General features: G+C 36.6%; 1 protein-coding gene across 1 annotated transcript in view; it reads left to right on the top strand.

Annotated features, from left to right (window-relative positions):
- The window catches only part of LOC145987908 (uncharacterized), a 278,188-nt gene that overhangs the window by 246,035 nt on the left and 14,085 nt on the right, over window positions 1-18,068 (top strand). Inside the window, exons 7-11 of the mRNA XM_083122713.1 lie at window positions 2,867-3,019; window positions 6,704-6,842; window positions 7,524-7,695; window positions 9,102-9,245; window positions 11,843-11,972. Coding sequence (XP_082978839.1) covers window positions 2,867-3,019; window positions 6,704-6,842; window positions 7,524-7,695; window positions 9,102-9,245; window positions 11,843-11,972 — 738 coding nt within the window. The remainder of the gene's footprint in view (window positions 1-2,866; window positions 3,020-6,703; window positions 6,843-7,523; window positions 7,696-9,101; window positions 9,246-11,842; window positions 11,973-18,068) is intronic.

The raw sequence follows: 18,068 nt of genomic DNA, 5'->3' as shown, positions 1-18,068 counted from the left end.
AATATTGAAAAACTGCTTTCGCAGATATATAGGTATGAGAGGGGTTCATGAAATTAGTGGACACAATACGTTCAACTACGTAAGGAAGTACGATTTTCAACACAAACTTAGTTTTTTAATGGAAACCCCATTTTATTTTCAGCTCATTTGAAAGTACGGAAAAAATCATTAAGAATGGTGTTTGTTACATTGTAATACGTCAAGTAGTTCTCAAGTAAATGTAACCTGAAGTTGAGCATGAAGGCGCATCCCTCACTATGCCGGTCGGCAGAGCCGAGCGCAAATGTCGTCACGCATACAACCTGCACGCATGTGCTGCATTTTTCCTACATTCGCCATAGATAAGTATCATCCCGGCCTTTTCAGAGTCTGAAAATACTATTTTCTCAGCAACAGTTCTGACATACGTACACTATCACAAACGTCTCGTTAATCAGTGTACTTTGTTACATCCTTGCTTTATTTGATAAATTTGATAAATCAATTTGAAGGAAAAATGTATAAGCTGCTAAGTTTCAAAGTTGAAAACTTAAAGATTTGTCATGACCAAACGAGAAGAGCTGATTGTTCCAATGTACTAAAAATTATGACGTAAATAAATGAACGCCAATTAAAAATTATAAAGATGTTAAGGTACTAACATTTATGTATGTAACTGATGGCGGAATGTTTAAAATTTATACTTTTTAATAAACCCTTATTTGATAACTCAGAAAGATGTATCAGAACCTTTTAGATAATTTGTAGAGTTTACTTATGTACAATCCGCAGTTGTTGGAAACATAACAACTTTCCTAAGCACAATGCATAGTATGCAGAAGAGTAACGTGTTTGTTGCGATACACGAATGGCATCAAAAGGGGGGATATGCATGTTACGACACACGAATCAACTTGTGAGAATATTTGTTTCAAGCGTCAACTTCAGGTTACATTTACTTGAGAACTACTTGACGTATTACAATGTAACAAACACCATTCTTAATGATTTTTTCCGTACTTTCAAATGAGCTGAAAATAAAATGGGGTTTCCATAAAAAAACTAAGTTTGTGTTGAAAATCGTATTTCCTTACGTAGTTGAACGTATTGTGTCCACTAATTTCATGAGCCCCTCTCATACCTATATATCTGCGAAAACAGTTTTTTAATATTTGTTGTTGTTCACGAGATATTTCAGGCTGCAATGTTAGATGAGACATTCTGTATAAGAAGTAGAAATCAATATACAGGGTGGGCACAAAGTCGCTTTCCCCAATAAATGAAGAAATCAAATAAAAGAACCTGGAACCTAGGTGACTTGACAATCTTTATTGTACTTCCAAGTGTCGTTTTAACTTCAAATACTGTTCAAACTGTCCCCCACCATGTTCAATGCACAAGGTACATCTCTTCAGCACTGATTTGCAAATATCATGACACAATTGAGGATTGTCATGCAATCTCTTGAATGATTGTTCGATTAGCTGTTGCAAGTGAACCAAATCTTGCGGTTTCTCGGAAAACACTTCGTCTTTGACAATACCCCACATGGAGAAGTCACATGGTGTGAGGTCACATGAACGTGGTGGCCAATCTGTCGTACCACGGCAACCAATCCATTCATCAAAATGTTGATCCAAGAACTCCCTCACAACAACACTAAAATGTGTTGCCACGTGAACGGAATGTTTTCGTAATGAGGGTTATTGGCAAGTTCTGGAATCTCAACATCCTGTAACATCTGAAGGTATGTGTCACTGGTAACAGTTCCTTCAAAAAAGAATGGTCCTATGATACCACCACTCCAAATACCACCCCAAACAGTGACACCAGGGACGTTTAACTCTTCCGTCATAATTTTGTGTGGATTGTTATCACTCCAATAAACACAATTGTGTCTGTTTACATCTTGAATGAGGCCTCATCTGTCGACAAAATTTATTTCCAGAAGTCTCTGTCAGCTTCGTTCCAATTGATACACCTCTCGCAGAACTCAACACGTCGGTCCGGATCACATTCGTGTAGCGCGTGCAGAAGCTTTGGCTGGTAAGGTTACATCTTCAAATCCTTTAACATGTTCCTTACAGAGGTACGTGACATTCCCAGGTCCCCTGCGTGCCTTCTGGTAGACTTCTTTGGGCTGGATACACATCTCTGAGCAACGTGTGCAGTGTTTTCTTCATTTTGTACACTTCGGGGTCATCTGCTTCGCTGTAGATCATGCACAGAACCTGTAGCCTCGAATCGTTGGTTCAGGTTTCTCATGGCTTGACGTGATGGTGGTTCCACACCTGGAAATCTTCTCCTGAATTCTGCTGTCACCACACTTGTGTTTTTGTTGTGTTTCCACCAAGCTTGTAGCACGAAAACACCTTGTTCCTTTGTTACTTTGCGATTCATCTTAAGACCTGCAATGCAAGATAACCACTTCACTCAGTAAACAACTCTCTTCAACAAACAGTAAACAAAACAAGGTACGAAAACATGGTTACCAGTCCTAGAGACACAGTAGTGCCAGTCCTATTACAAAAAAAAAAAACCTGCTGATACCTGGCTTATTTCTTTCTTTTCTTTCCTTACTTGTTTTGGGGAAACTGACTTTGTGCCCACCCTGTACTATGTAATGTGACAAAATGTTGAAAATAATTAAATGAATGTTATTATAATTCATATATAACTTGATGAAGTATAATTGTATTAGATTTTAGTATCATGCAAGAATGTGTTTTTATATGAGAGCTCATGTGTAGCTGAATGGTTAGTACTCATGCCTTTTAGTACAAGAATTACTAAATTCAATGTTTAGTGGGAGCTACGTGGCTCTTGTGCCATGCAGGAAGCAAGTATTTATTTATATTTATGCATTTATATTTGTGTGTTTTAACAGGAACAAGAAGAGGTTCCATCACCAAGCTCTTGTCGAAGTACGAATCTTGGATCACTTACGGAAGAAGGACAAAGAAGGAGTCCACAATGTGATACACATGCTTGAGTACTTTTACTTCAGAAATCATCTCTGTATCAGCTTTGAGCTCATGAGGTATGAAGTTTCTCATTTTTCATTTTATGTTTACTGAAAAGAAACATTTACTAATATATATTTGTATTTTTGTGTTTCATATCCTTTTCTTTCTTTCAAAGTTAATGCTAGAATGAAGGTGATTGGTCAATTGATAAAATAATGATCGATCAGTTGTTAAAATAGATGAAGGAACAAGCACAAAGAAACCATTGGATTTGAAATGCAAGGTGCATATATTATAAAAAATAAAAGTCTGGTGAATTTAGGACCTGTAAGAAAATGTTAAGGACTCAAACGGAGCCAAATGGTTAGTGGTACTAATGGTTCCGGGTTCAATTCTCAGAGCTAAAAAAAAATGACCCAGCATCATTATGACAATTGTGGAACTACTTGAAAATAAGAAGTAACAACCTCCAGTCTTTAACACCATAAATCATGACTGACGTCACTGAGCATGCATCACCCAACGAAGAGCCACTTGGAAGGCCTCAGTTCTCAAATGGCTGTTGCACCATGGAGTTTAGATTAGTTTCAGGAAAGTGTTACTTATAATTGAAATTACTGAATCTGGAAGCACAATCATGTCAGAATTAATAGTACAATATTACTGCATAATTATCATTATGTTTTAAAGATTTGAAATAATTATTGTATGTCTGTCTGGCCTTAATTATATCATAACAGAAAATGGCAACCATGATACAAATTCTAAGAATAATTAAATACACTGCAGGTGTATGTATAGTAAGTGTGATATAGAAAAATCAATTGGGCTTCCACATAGCAGGGCAATTAGAACTCTTACCTTTGGTGTGAATGGTGCTGGGTTCAATTCCTAATGGGAACACCAAAAATTTCGATATTATCACAGCATCATGAAGACAGTTGGAGAGCTACTTAAGAGAAAATAAGAATGAATGCTAGATAGTCATAAAACAGTGCCAATATGACCTGAAGCACTGGCAACATATCACCAAACAAGAAGATGCTTCAAACATTAGCCCTGAAACTGGTATGCCACTTTCTTTCCTGCCTCCAACCTATCTAGAAGTGATGTTACCTAGTCTTTTGTTGTTTTTTCAATGATTTTATTTTTGTTTTCTTTATCTTTGATATTCCTGTTAGTGGTTATTTTCTTAAACAGTTTGTTTACGTTATTGATAGGTACTTTAACATTGCCAACATTCTTAGGCTAGCACATTGTAGCATTCATATTTGTTAAGCAAAATAAGCAGTGATTTGCACTGATTGTGGCAGTAAATCTTTAAACCTTCTTACATCTCCACTAACACTATCCCGCAAATGCAAAGATTGCAGTGTTGTTTCAATATAGACAAAATAATTTAGCTAATTCAATTGAAGTGGTAATTTAGCACAAAATCTGGATTTTATTTATGTGTATCTGCAAATACCTGAATTCTCTATGAGGTTTTACTTCATAATTAAACATGATTTGCATCTAACTTTATAGTAGGTCATTCCTCACAGTCACAATTAAATAAGTATGTATAACAGAGATGCTAAATAAACAAATTCCAACTCAAAAAGGGTCTTATGAAGGTCATAACACCTTAGGACTTTATTTTCTTAAAAAATTAACTCGTCTTAATTATTTTTTTCCCATTTGTCTACCAATGTCGCATCATCCTACAAGGGTCACTATTTATATTTTGAGCCTAACAATGAAAAAACAGGAATTTGGCATTGAAAACTGCTTTATTGTTTTTCGAAGTATTCTCCTTTATCACTTTTGCATTCGTTCGAACCATTTGTCAAAGCAGTTTTTCCAAAGGTATGTTCTCCAACGAGAACATACCTTTCTCACAGCTAAATGATCATGTAATATTTTATATATCCTGGTGGAACTAATGCCTATGGTTGCCTGAATCTCACAGTATGTCACATGACGATCTTGCAGTATTAGGTTTTGCACAGCATCAATGTTTTCTTGAACAACAACTGATTTTGGACGACCTTCGCGAATCTCGTCGGTGAGCGAATGGCGGCCACGATTAAATTCATTATACCAGCATTTCACAGTGGCAAAGGATGGGGCTTCATCGCCAAATGTGGAAGTAAGTTGATCGATGCACTCTTGTCTTGATAATCCACGTCGAAAATCGTAAAAAATCATCGCACGAAAATGTTCACGAGTTAATTCCATTTTATTGTTGTCGCGCAATCTCCAGGGCAACATAAACAACACAAATGAAGCTACTGACAAAACATTTGAAGTACGTTATGGTTAATAATGCCAGACGATTCTGTGCAAACGTCAAATCGTGCCTAACTTCAATCAGTGTTGCCAAGGCTCAAAATATAAATAGTGACCCTCCTAACTATACCCAAGATCAGGAATATGTGGAGCTCTACCTCCACATTACCCAATATGCCTTCATGGCAGGTGTGAACATGCACCTTTACCATTTGTCTACCAATAACAACATACAAAATTCTTTTTCAGCAGCCTGACCACCCTTAAAAACTTTCTGGTTGTGCCAATTCATGTAAGCAAACACTCACAGACATTCAAAAAAAATTTAAGGAAGTGCTCTTTGGAAACAATAGACACATGCAAGAAAGGGCTTTAGTTCAAATTTCCTAGTACACCATGGAAGTTTATGACTGTCCCTCATCACTTCCATGAGCTCATTAGCCATTTTTATCGCGATTAAAGTTGTAAAGCCAGAAATAAAAAATTAACTCAACGACAAAATTGATAAGAGGTTTTGTGAAATTTTCCCCTTGTACAATTTTTCACTTGAACATTATTCCAATAAACCTTCCCATCACACATATAGACATATTTAAGATTATTATGTATTGATTATCTCTCATACTTGCAGGCTACAGATAGTATAGTTAAAGATAATGTTCCTAAAATGGGTGAGTGTTTTTTGTTTGTTTCTTATGTATTAAAATGACGTTCCTTACTGAAAAATAGAAAATATTCCCAGTACATAATTGTATACACACAAAATACATACTATCTCAGTTCATAAATAATGCTACTTGAAGCCACATGACTACTATCATGCTATAATGCATACAATTTGTGGTGTAAATATTGATTTTACTCCCCTGAGTTCCTCAGATGAAATGAATGGAAATATGAGGAAAATCAGTTCTCTATCAGTCCCTATGCGATGGACTGGATACCTTAAACCAATGGCTTTCAACCTTCCCAGCAGTCAGCAGGTTGGAGGTGAGTGGGGTGGGGAAGTAGAAATAGAAATCCTTCCAATGGCAGTCTCTACCTGAAACTGGCCATGTTGTATCGAGAGGTGAGAAGTGTATGAAATGGAATGCAGCATATGAAGTATGACTTCAAGACAATACATATTGCAAATTGAAAATAAGAGATCATCAATTGATCCATCACTGCTAGACTTGATACTCCTCAGTGCAATTTACTGAAAATAAAATAAAAATCATACTTTGCAATTCTTAAATGCAATTATGCAAGAGGGTGGGTGAGTTGAATAAAATTCCATTACTTGCAAATAATGGAAACAAGTTTTTTCTTCTATAATTTCATGCTTAGATCAGTTTAAAATATACCAAATTTTAAATTATATTGAAAAATGGCTGTTTGAGGTGCATATGCGAATAAAAGAAAAATAATTATAAACTTAATTCAAGGTGCTTTTGGAATTTAGTATACTTTGATTTTCTTAGTCTTACATGTGCTTTTTATTTCAGCTTAAATCTGTATGAATTGATCAAGAAAAACAACTACCAAGGATTTAGCCTAAGCCTAATTAGACGATTTGCCTATTCCCTTGTCCAGTGTTTACGACTCCTTCACAAAGAGAACATAATCCATTGTGATCTTAAGCCTGTGAGTATGCTCAATTCTCATGTAAATAAGTGTTATCAAGCTTAAGATTTCGTGTTGATTACCTTATGGACACAAGTCACCTTTAGATTCCAGTAAATGAAGAAAACTGCTGAAAATAATGATTTAATTTTTTAAAAGTTTACAGTTATTCTTATGCCATCATATTTTCCATTTAATGCTGACATATTCTTTGAGTATAGTGAGATATATTTATACTCTTCTGTTGTAAACAATAATGAATGTCTGTGACCTATTTATAACATTTTTTTGTGTATTTGTATATTTTTTTCACTTTGCACACACTACTATTGTGTTGTAATTTTACCTTATGACTTCACAATGTATGGGTAATACTTTACAAATGATGATATCCATAATTTTTCGTTGACTTGAAGACACTTTGAAATTAGAGGGCCACTCAAATCTGATATCCACCACACTCCCTGAAATATGCCACTGAATAACATTACTGACAAGTTCCAATACTTTCCTACAGAGGAATATAGTTATGTAGAATTTTAAACACTTCCTCAAAATGTAGTAGTCAGGATAGAAATTGATGCATTTTTACCAAAATAACTTTTTATTTTTTTAAACTTCAAAATAGTATTCAATCTTATAGAAGTTAATATTTTGTGTGGATATTGTGATAACACCATATTTTTGTGTTTTGTTTTTCAGGAAAATGTTCTTCTGAAGCAACGAGGAAGCAGTTCAATTAAAGTGATTGACTTTGGGAGTTCATGCTATTCCCACCAGAGGGTGTACACGTATATACAGTCACGATTCTACAGATCACCAGAAGTCATTCTTGGCTTGCCGTATGGACCTCCAATTGATATGTGGAGCTTGGGTAAGTCTAGATGATTTCTACTTTGACCTAAGAGGTACCTGGGTTTCGAGGCAACCCTTAAAATAAAAGTGGCAGGAGCATGGTGCTGAACACATCACCTCTATTACGACTGAGTTACTTCTACACTCTCGATATGCCACCATGACTCAGTACAATGGACAATGGATAGCTTTACCCCTTTTTTTATTATCATAATCTACTGTAATGTAGTTGCCAAACTCTTTTATTTTACATTCTTATTTTTGTAGAAATAATGGCCTCCATGATAGTACAGTGACTAACACTGTCGCCTAGTAATCAAGAAGTTCGATTTTCAATGGAGGCATTTTAAATGTTTGAATCCCACTTTAAACTGTAGAGTTGAGGGGAAGAAATATTTTGGGGAATTTGTTTTAATCCCAATGTTCAGGATGGAAAAAATTAGCAATTTTGCAAAAAGTTGGGAAATATTCAGGACAGGAAATGTTTGAAATTTCCCGACACTGTGAAAATCTTGAATTTTACTCGCCATTTTTCTCATTTGAGTGATTGTTTCTGCATTTTTGAAATGAAATGAAATAAAAACTAACAATTTCCAAGATGTTTCAGACACTTACAATGCAGAAAACATCGAGAATTAACTGCTTTTAAACATGAGCATTTGGAATTTCCTGACTATTCCAGTACTACCAACTTTTTGGGGTTCTGCACACCCCTATTGAAGAACAAGTCCAGATTGGCTTGAGTATAAATTAAACTTCAAAACATTTTTTTTTCATAACTGAATTATATCTTTTGATGCAGATATTAAAGTACTTCATGTAAATACACATATTTTTGAAAAAGCCATAAATATTTCTGTACCCTTTTCCACCTGCCTTCAATAAAGGTTCTATGGTTGTCGGTCTCAAGTAATTATCAAATATTTAAAATAGCGATTTACATAGGCGTAACTTGGGACCTAACTTTGGTGGGCAGAATTGAACTTGGGGCAGAATGAAGAAAAATTGCATCCAGGACTATTCTGCTAAATAACTTTTCCATTTGTGAAATCATAAAAATTACTTTGTTCCTCAAGTCCTTGGAGGTTAACAAAAGTACCAATGATTTGTAAATTTAAATAAACCTGAAAGTTATGTCTATGGGGATTTATATACGGTGGAATTCCGATTGTACATTCCAAAATTTTACATTTTTCTGCATTGTACATTCAGTCTTCAAGGTCCAAATAAAGCAATATGTTATAAGATTTCTCCAGATTTTACATTTGATCGTGATCAAAGATCATGCATTTTAAGTGTTTCCATCTTAGTTTCTTGAAAAATGCTTAAATCGAGGTTCCACCGAAAATGCATTTAAAACTTCTCCATTTGAAGTAACACATATACATAAAAAAAGATTTAATCATTAATTGTTTATTTCTTCAGGCTGCATACTTGCTGAACTTTACACGGGATACCCACTGTTCCCGGGGGAGAACGAGGTGGAGCAGTTGGCTTGTGTGATGGAGGTGCTTGGAGTGCCACCTGAGGAGGTCATCATGAATGCTTCCAGGAAACGCCTCTTCTTTGGTAAGGTTTCATGACACATATTAACTGATCAAGGAATGATTGAATTAAGAATGACACAAACGTACATCATTTTCAAGAAGTACATTGGTTATACATTTAAACAATATATACATGCTCAAGAAATATTTATCGTGGAGATATAAGTGAACCGAAAAGGAGGGGGAAGGACTTAATTTTCTTGAAAGAAAAAGTCATTATAATTATTTTGCTTCATTTTTGTAACCACAGTAGCATTCAATATGCCTTTTCAGCAGGCTGATCCCCTCCCCCCACTTTCTGGTTGCACCTATGAATGAAGATAAGAATTTTAGCATTAGCAAACAAAATTTGTTATACAAGGTGGTGCAAAAGTCATCACCTGATTTTATTAGCCTATAGCTTGGGTTTTAAATTAAACAAAGTAGGTCTTTTTGTGTTAAACTTTTATTGATACTTCTAAGTTTTATGCCCTCAATTTTTAAAGATAACATCCAATAAATGACCACCATTCGAATTGATGCAAATTTGGGCTCTTTTTATTGCGTTGGTGGTGTTGGAAAGAATCTGTGGGGAAATGTCTTCAATTTCATGCTGAATATTGTCCTTTAGTTGCTGTAACATCTCTGGCTTATTCACATAAACCAATGACTTCAAATATCCCCAAAGGAAAAAAATCTAGAGCGGTCAAATCGGGGATCTGGCCAGCCATGGCAAATCACCAAAATGTGATATTACTCTGCCTGGAAAAGTGTCGCGCAAAAGAGTTAATCTTTCGCAGGCTCTATACTTATTCATTTTCGCACACAATAAATTTCGTGAGTATCTTCTATTTAACTGACAAAACACTACTGATATAAACAACAAGATGTCAAAATAGAGGTCATTTCAAATAGGATGATGACTTTTGCGCCACCTGTTAGAATAGTAATATTGTTATATTTAGTTTTAACTTTTTCCCCTCGCTTGCATTTTTCACTTTTTTATTAGTCTCTCATGTTTTTTTTGTTAGTTCAAAAAAAAGTTCAATTCTTATCTCTATAATAATTGTTTCTTTAAGCCTATACATATTTACATATTTAAATGTATAATCAGTGTAGGCTGGCTATCTATTAAATAGCATGCATATTTTAGCATTCTAATGTTACAAACTACAGAAGAAACAATTAAATATCAAAGCAAATACTGTGATAATGTGAACAATTATAAAGGATTTTCTGATATATTAACTTTTATGATATGAAAGATATGATTATACCAGTGCAAGATACTGTATACAAAGCATACAGTTTTTCCACCATATTACCAGTGGTGATCCTACAGGGGCCCAGGGGAACGCAAGTTCCCTCTTCCAATAATAAATCTTGTTTGATTTTATTGCAAGATATTTCCAATGCCACTCAGAAATGTGGTGATGTAACAGTCACGTGACAATGATGGGTCAGTTTGCAGAGTGGTTGACTGTAGAGCAAAGAAATTATGCTGAATCAAAGAACGTTTGCATTTACCCTTCAAGCAACAGCATAATCAGACCTTTCTGCTTTGATGTAAAAGTCTGTACTAATCACAACCTTTCCATGCTTCTAAATGTGTTCCTTCCAGCACGGTATGCAACTGAACTGCCTGCATACACAATGCAATGGTTCATGCAGAATACAGCCTGGCCACACAGCTGACGTAGGCCTTGATTTACTGCGTGACACTTTTGGTGAACAAATTTTGCCACAATGCTTCTCTCAGCACCATCAGTGTGTGCAAACCTGACTTTGGATATATTTTTGACATTCTTCAAAGAGAAACTGTTCAGTCAGAAGCCTTGCACACTAGTTGAACTCAAGGGCCCACGTAGTGGCAAATGTGGATGTCCATCTTGTAAAGGTAGTGTGACAAAGTGGTGGTTGCATTGAATATAACCTCCAGTGAAAATAAATTCCATTGTGTGTGTGTGTTTATACAAATTACAAAGTTTCTACACTTGTTTGATGTAATATAGTTACAGACTTTAATAAAAATGGTTGATCATTTCATGTGTCATACACAGAAAACTAAGTGTATACCTCCAATATGTCAATGTTCTTTACAGTTTGCATTACCACTGTTGGAAATTACAAAATAATACAATGAATGTTACTATTGATGTGGTTTTTATTCTGTCTGTGACATTTGTCCTAGTTCCCCAGAACCTTTTCAAGGGCATGCTGCTAAGATAGTGTATATACATGCAACTTTACATAGCTACCTCACTCGACTGTACGTTATTGTCAAGTGACTAGTCATGTAAGGTTGTGCTTGTGTATAGCTTGCTAGCATAAGTTCTGGAAAACCAGAGTGAGTCATTCCAGCAAGAAAATAACTGCTTTAATAGAATAGAATAGAATAGAATGGTCTTTATTTAAGCAGTAACATTTACCCTATTATTTTGTAACGTACCTTTAATAGTATAATTGCAAATAATGATAAATAGATTCAAGTCTATTTTGCTTCCCTGTTTTTTTTTAAAATTGTCCTACCCATTATTCTTTTAAACTTGAGAAAGTTTATAATGAAATTGTTTTAAATCGTATTTAGCTTGTTGTTGTGATTTTTTTTTTCAAACAAACAATTGTCTGTGTTAATTTCAGATTCCAAAGGTAACCCACGATGCATAACAAACAGTAAGGGCAGAAAAAGAAAGCCAGGTTCCAAAGACTTGGCAGTTGCCATTAGATGCTCTGATGCTATTTTCGTGGACTTCATTGCCCAATGTCTTGAGTAAGTAATTCAGATTTTGTACAACGAATATTAATTGTGCATAAATGTATCAAAGAACCATGCAAAGAATATGAGTTACTTTTGGTGGGTTTTACATGAAAAAGAACAGTTAAGTATTTAAAAGTGTGTGCAAATAAGTATCACTTTCTTGTATGTTTGCATAGCCAGTGAAGTTAGTGTACAGAAAATAAAACGTGTCTAAAAATGTGAAGGAGAGTGTACTTGGAAGTGGTTATTTTCAGGTCATCTTTGCAAAGGTTAGGAACTGTTTCAAGTTCCTTCTTCAAAGATGGTTAGCCGGCCCCCATGGCTGAGTGGTTAGCACATCATGTTATAACACCAGGGGTCCCTGGTTCGAATCCCACCCTAGGCATGGATGTTTATGAGTGTCCATTCATCAGTTTCATCATATCATCACTCATTCCCTTCTTCGTAAATTAGCCAAAAGTAGTACAAAAAATTAAAAAAAACATAAAGCAAATCAATCAATCAATTTGAGGATGATTAGGAATTTTGACATTGTAGAACAATTATGATTTTCATATTTTACATTCTTCTCTGCCACTTTTTGCTGTAGCAATATGTAATTGATGAAATGACATGCACACTCATGGCCAGGAAGATATTTTTTTACACATAAGTTCTTACTAGTGTAATTTCAAATGCAATGTATCACCTTGCACTGTGAATTATATTACTTATGTGTAATCTTACCGAAACAAAGGAAAGTGAATTAAAGGGAGGAGAATTAATAAATTAATAAAATAATTAATTAATTAATATTAAAAAATGTGAATTAAACAGGAAGAAGCTCATTAGATACTGAAGATATTAACATTTCTGCAGCCTCGGGCTGCATCTTCAGATGCAACCAAAAGACTGTAGAAACGGAAATAGATTGCAACATTGCCATGTCAAGGTCAGCCTCTCTCCTGCTCACATTTCGACAAATCTGAAGAGAGATTAACCATTTTTTTTTCATCCAACTTTATCTTCACTCTTAGACTTGGCAAACTTGCAGGTCCAACATTTACTTCCATTTCTGCAGTCTTTTACCTGTGTCTGAAGATGTGGTCATTGCCTGTGAAACAGGGGCGGCACCACAAAATTTTGACCGGGTGGGCAGGACTCATATATTGATAAATTAGGGTGGGCAGATGTAAAGTATGTGTATGAGTTTCACAAACATGCTAGCATTCTCTCTCTCTTTCCCTCTCTCCAGATTTTGTATGTATTTCTGTCTCCATTTCTTTTGGCTGGTGTACGTTTCCTTATTTATCCTTGACATACCTTTTTCCCCCTGCTTGTGTTCCCTCTTTCTCTCTTACACAGCCCCGTAGGCACCCTTGCATGATTGTGGTTTGCCCCCCCCCCCTTCCCCCCTTTCCTCGCACTTCCAATCACCGACCTTTTCATTTTATGATATTTACATTGTACAAATTTTGAAATGAGGAAACATGCATGCTACAAAACCATGGATCGTGGGTTTCAATCCCAACCTGGTCATGGGTGTCCTTTGTGAGTATCGTCATCGTCGTGATTAGTGGGAAAAGTCGGCGAATGGTAACACTTTCATGAAACTAACAATAACAGTGGCACCTCATAGCCAGGAGTTTATTTTTCGGTAATGGATCAAAGAGAAAATATTTCGGAGCAAGTTGACATGTCCTTCCCGGATGTATGAACAGACTGTTGAAGTACACCATCCTGCGTGATAGATATGAATCTTGTGCTGGGAGTTACAAGATTAATGGAAGTGCATGAGAGAAAGATTGGGCTGTTACTGTGATTTTTTTTGTGAGTTTCGTTATGATGTATAACTTTGGTTCTTTTTAAATTGCATAATCAAGATAAATAGATTCTGAATTCATATGTTAAAACGTAAGTTCTGTGTTTTTGTTTCTATTTATTGCAAATCTTAATGTTTTCCCGTGCCCTGGGAGGTATCACGCGTATACCAATATGCAGTCTCATGTCACTCATTCTCAATTTGTATTGAGATAAATATATTCTTATGACTATTAATATCCTATGGTTGAACCTGGCACGACCGTGTCAATAATTTGACGGACAGAATGTCGGGCCACGAACACACGTTGTGCATTAGCTAAGTTAATCTTTGGTAACGTGTTTTAGATTTGCAGCTGTCTCAGAACTTTTGATGCGCAACAATGGAAAAGAAAATATAAAGAAGTGGAAGCAAAGCTCATGTGTTTTGCTGTGAGACTACATTAAGTCTTCATGATATGTTTCTTTGCACTAAATTTGTCACAATACTTCTCATTTGAATTGTGCAAAGCTAAAGTCACCAAAGGAAAGTAATTCTCCTGGTGAATTAACATGTCTCGCATGCAAAGAAAAACTTGTAGTTCCTGTTGTTCCTGTTACTGCTGATTTGCTCGCGTCATTGCAGCGAATACTGGAGGCAAATTCCAGCAACCTGGAAACTAGAATCCAGAAAATGCTGAGTCTGGAAGCTAAAATGGCAGAAAATTCTAGTAATCTAGAACTTAGAATCCAGGAAAGGATTACTGAAAATTCTAGTAATCTAAAACTTATAATCGAGGAAAGGATTACTGAGCGGCTTCAGGGAAGAAATGTTCAGAGAGTTGGACAACCAGGTGACCAGTATGGCATATCAGCTGAGAGAAAACCTGAATTTGCGAGTTGTAGAGACAGTGGTGGAAAACCTTAAAAGCAGCACGGAGGGTCGTAGAGAGAATGCTGAAGAGTGGAAAAATGATATAGAATCCAAACAAGGGAAGCTTTCTTCAGACATGCATAATCTTTGTGACGAATTGGCTCAAATTTCAACCACTTTAAGCAAGTTGCCACTCTCCGGTGAATCACAGTTACTGCGGGTGGACCAGCTGGGCATGCCTTTTCGAAGGTTGCTGTCTCCTAGTCGTTCTGAGGCCTCTTCGGGGCAACGAAACGGTACACATGTAAAAAAAAAAAGACCCCACAGAAAGATCGTTTCCAGTTCTTCAGGCAGCGAGTCGACTTTATTGGAAAAGAGAAAAGAAAGAAAATCTCGAACCAATGCTACGCATTTTGGGATGACTCCCCGGATGGCAGACCTGAATTCCATGCAGAAATTCGACGGAAATATTATAGCCACTTCAGCTGAGATTTATCTGAAAGAATTAGATACCAACCTTGAAATCCTTCAGATACAGGATAGATACAGGCTGGAGATTAATTCTCGTTTGCTAACGGGCATGGCTTATCATTGGTTCTACTCTCATAAGAATGATTTCCACACATATGCAGATTTCCGTAGGCCGTTTAAGAGGCGTTTTGCTTCTTCTGAGGCAAAAGAAAGGGAGTTGGCATCTGTTATGGCCAAACGGTACAACAAAAACAATGACAATAGTTTGGAAGAATATGTTTGGTCTGTATACTCTGCTTACAGAAACCTGAGTAGCCACTACACAGAGCAGGAGGTGGTAAACCTCATAATCAGCCAATTGCCTTATAGAGTGAAGCAATTGTGTATGGCTCACGCTCCCGTAACTGTTGATTTGCTTGCAGAAGAGCAGGATGCTTGGCAAACTGCATGGAGGAAGGAGAATCCTACTCACTAGAACAACCGAGATATTCCAGGCAACTCGGTAAACAAAAACCCGAGGGTTCATATGGTCCAGAGGCAGAATAATTACCGTGAAAATCGCTCTGCAGGTCCATATAGAAACGGCAGTCGTTGTCATCAACAAAGCCAAAATAGGCAGAGACGTGAGTATGCTGCTGCCAGATACAAACCTTGTGAGAGACCACGAACTGAGAACCGTTTATCTTCACCGGAGCACAGTGAACCTTTGAGGGAAGGTCGTAGCTCTCCACGATTGCAAGTGGCTAGCAGTGGCTTACCTAGTAACGAGCAGCAACAGAGCATTGAGCTGACTAGAAATTTTTGCTGGGAGAATGGAGCAAATCTCGACCAGGTGCGGGATTTTACCCCATGCCTGGCATGGAAACGTCCCCTTCTGATGTCGGGTGGTCTCGGATAGAACTGGGACCTGCAGAAAATATTTCCCAGTCTGTAAATAATGAACTGAAGCTGGTGTTTGTTATCAATCATGAAGAGAGTGAGTTTCTTTACAATTTGTGTCAGGCTAGTCAGTCTAAAACTTTGGAAGAGCACCTGAGTTCAAGGCACATGTAGCAAATGTTGATATCACTTGTATAGTGGACACTGCAGCTGAAATATCTGTTCTGAGTCTAGATATTTGGAAGAAAATAAAGCAAAATTTGCCAGGGGCCATGTTACAAGCTACTCCAGAGGTGCGACTTATTGATTTCACTGGAAAAAGTTGAACTCGAGTTGTGGGAAAGCGCAGAATCGTGCTGGAAATTGCTGAGAGCACCATACCTTTAGACATTTTTGTTGTGAAGGATTTGCCTTCAGACTTATTATTGGGTTATTCGTTCCTGCAGAAATATGAAGCAGAGATCAATCTCAAGCATAAAAAGTTGTATTTAGTGGTGGATGCAGAGCCAATTGAGCAAAAGCTAGATTATGATGAATCCGTTGATAAGCAGATGAGCATCCGGAGGATTGAAGCTAGCTACGATAAATGGGCTACACTGCTAGAGGATATAAGAGAGAAGATTGACTCCAGTGAATTATTGACTAAGGAGCAAAGAGCCGAATTATTTAAGATATTTATTACTCATAGTAAAGTGTTTTCAGAGAGGCCTGGCACTGCCAAGAACTTAGTTTGTGATATTCTTTTGTCCAGTACTGTTCCAGTGAGTCAAAAACCGTACCCGATTCCAGTGGCAAAAAGGGCAAAACTGGAGGCTGAACTGCAAAAATGGAAAGATTGGGAAATAATTGTGCCTTGTAACTCTCCGTACTTGAACCTGCTAATTGTTGTGGACAAACCGGATGGGTCTGTACGTTCGTGTGTAGATGTTCGATTGTTGAACAAGTTTGTTATTGTTCCTAGAAGTTTTGTTGAACCAATAGATGAAGGAAGCACTTCAGAAATTTAAAGTGCCAAGTACTTCACTAGTTTTGATTTGGTATCCGGGTATATGCAGATTCCTGTAAAGCAAGAATGCCACTCATACACTGCTTTTTCGTATAAAGGAAGACAGTGGATGTTTACAAAAATGCCTTTCGGAATAGCTAATGCAGTTTCAGTTTTTGTTTCGGCTATGCATTCTATATTTGGGAACTAAACTGATTCATTTCTGACCCAGTATATCGAAGATTTATTACTGTTCGATTGTGATTTGCATAAACATTTCCGGCACATTAATTATGTTTTGACCAGAGTAGAAGAAGTTGGAATGGCGGTGAAGTTGAAGAATTGTGACTTGGTTAAGTCGGAAATATTATATTTAGGCCATATTGTTTCTGGGGATTCCATCCGAACTGATCCTAAGAAAAACGACGCCATTTTAAATTTTCCTAGACCTAGAAATAGAAAATGTGTTAGGAAATTTTTGGGATTTGCCGGTTGGAGGAGGAAGTACATTGAAAATTTTGCAGTGAAAGTGCAACCACTTACCTTCTGTCCAAAAATGTGAAATTTCAATGGACAGAAGTAGAAAATGATTCTTTCCAATTGATGAAACTTGATTTGGTTAGCTCACCTGCGCTATCGCAACCAGATTTTACTAAAGAATTTTGTCTACAGTCAGATGCATGTGGAAAAGGGCTTGGTTGCATTTTGTTCCAGACAGATGGATATGGTATTTTCGTTATCCAATCTGCTAGCCGAAAGTTACGTAGCAATGAACTAAATTTTTCTGTTCATGAACTTGAGTTCCTTGCTATATTATTTGGAATAGAACTCTTTGCAGTCTATCTTAAGGGGCGAAAATTTAAAATTTATACTGATCATAAAGGTCTACAGTGGCTGCAAAATAGTAAAAATTGGAATAGTCGATTGACCCGTTGGTCTTTGAAAATCCAATCATATCAGTTCGAAATAGTGTATGTTAGTAACTAACTAACTAACTCTCTAGCCTTCTTAAACCCGAAGGTTCATGGCTGCAGCAACACAGGCCTTCCATGTTTCCCTATCTTGAGCAAGATCTATTTACTCTTTTCCATCCCTACCGATTTCCTTTAGGTCCATCTCA

The sequence above is a fragment of the Lepisma saccharinum genome, chromosome 5 (genome assembly GCF_977018435.1).
Source record: "Lepisma saccharinum chromosome 5, izLepSacc3.1, whole genome shotgun sequence".
Classification (NCBI taxonomy): Eukaryota; Metazoa; Arthropoda; class Insecta; order Zygentoma; family Lepismatidae; genus Lepisma; species Lepisma saccharinum.
The sequence above is the reverse complement of the archived record's forward strand: the minus strand, read 5'-3'. Positions and strand labels throughout refer to the sequence as shown.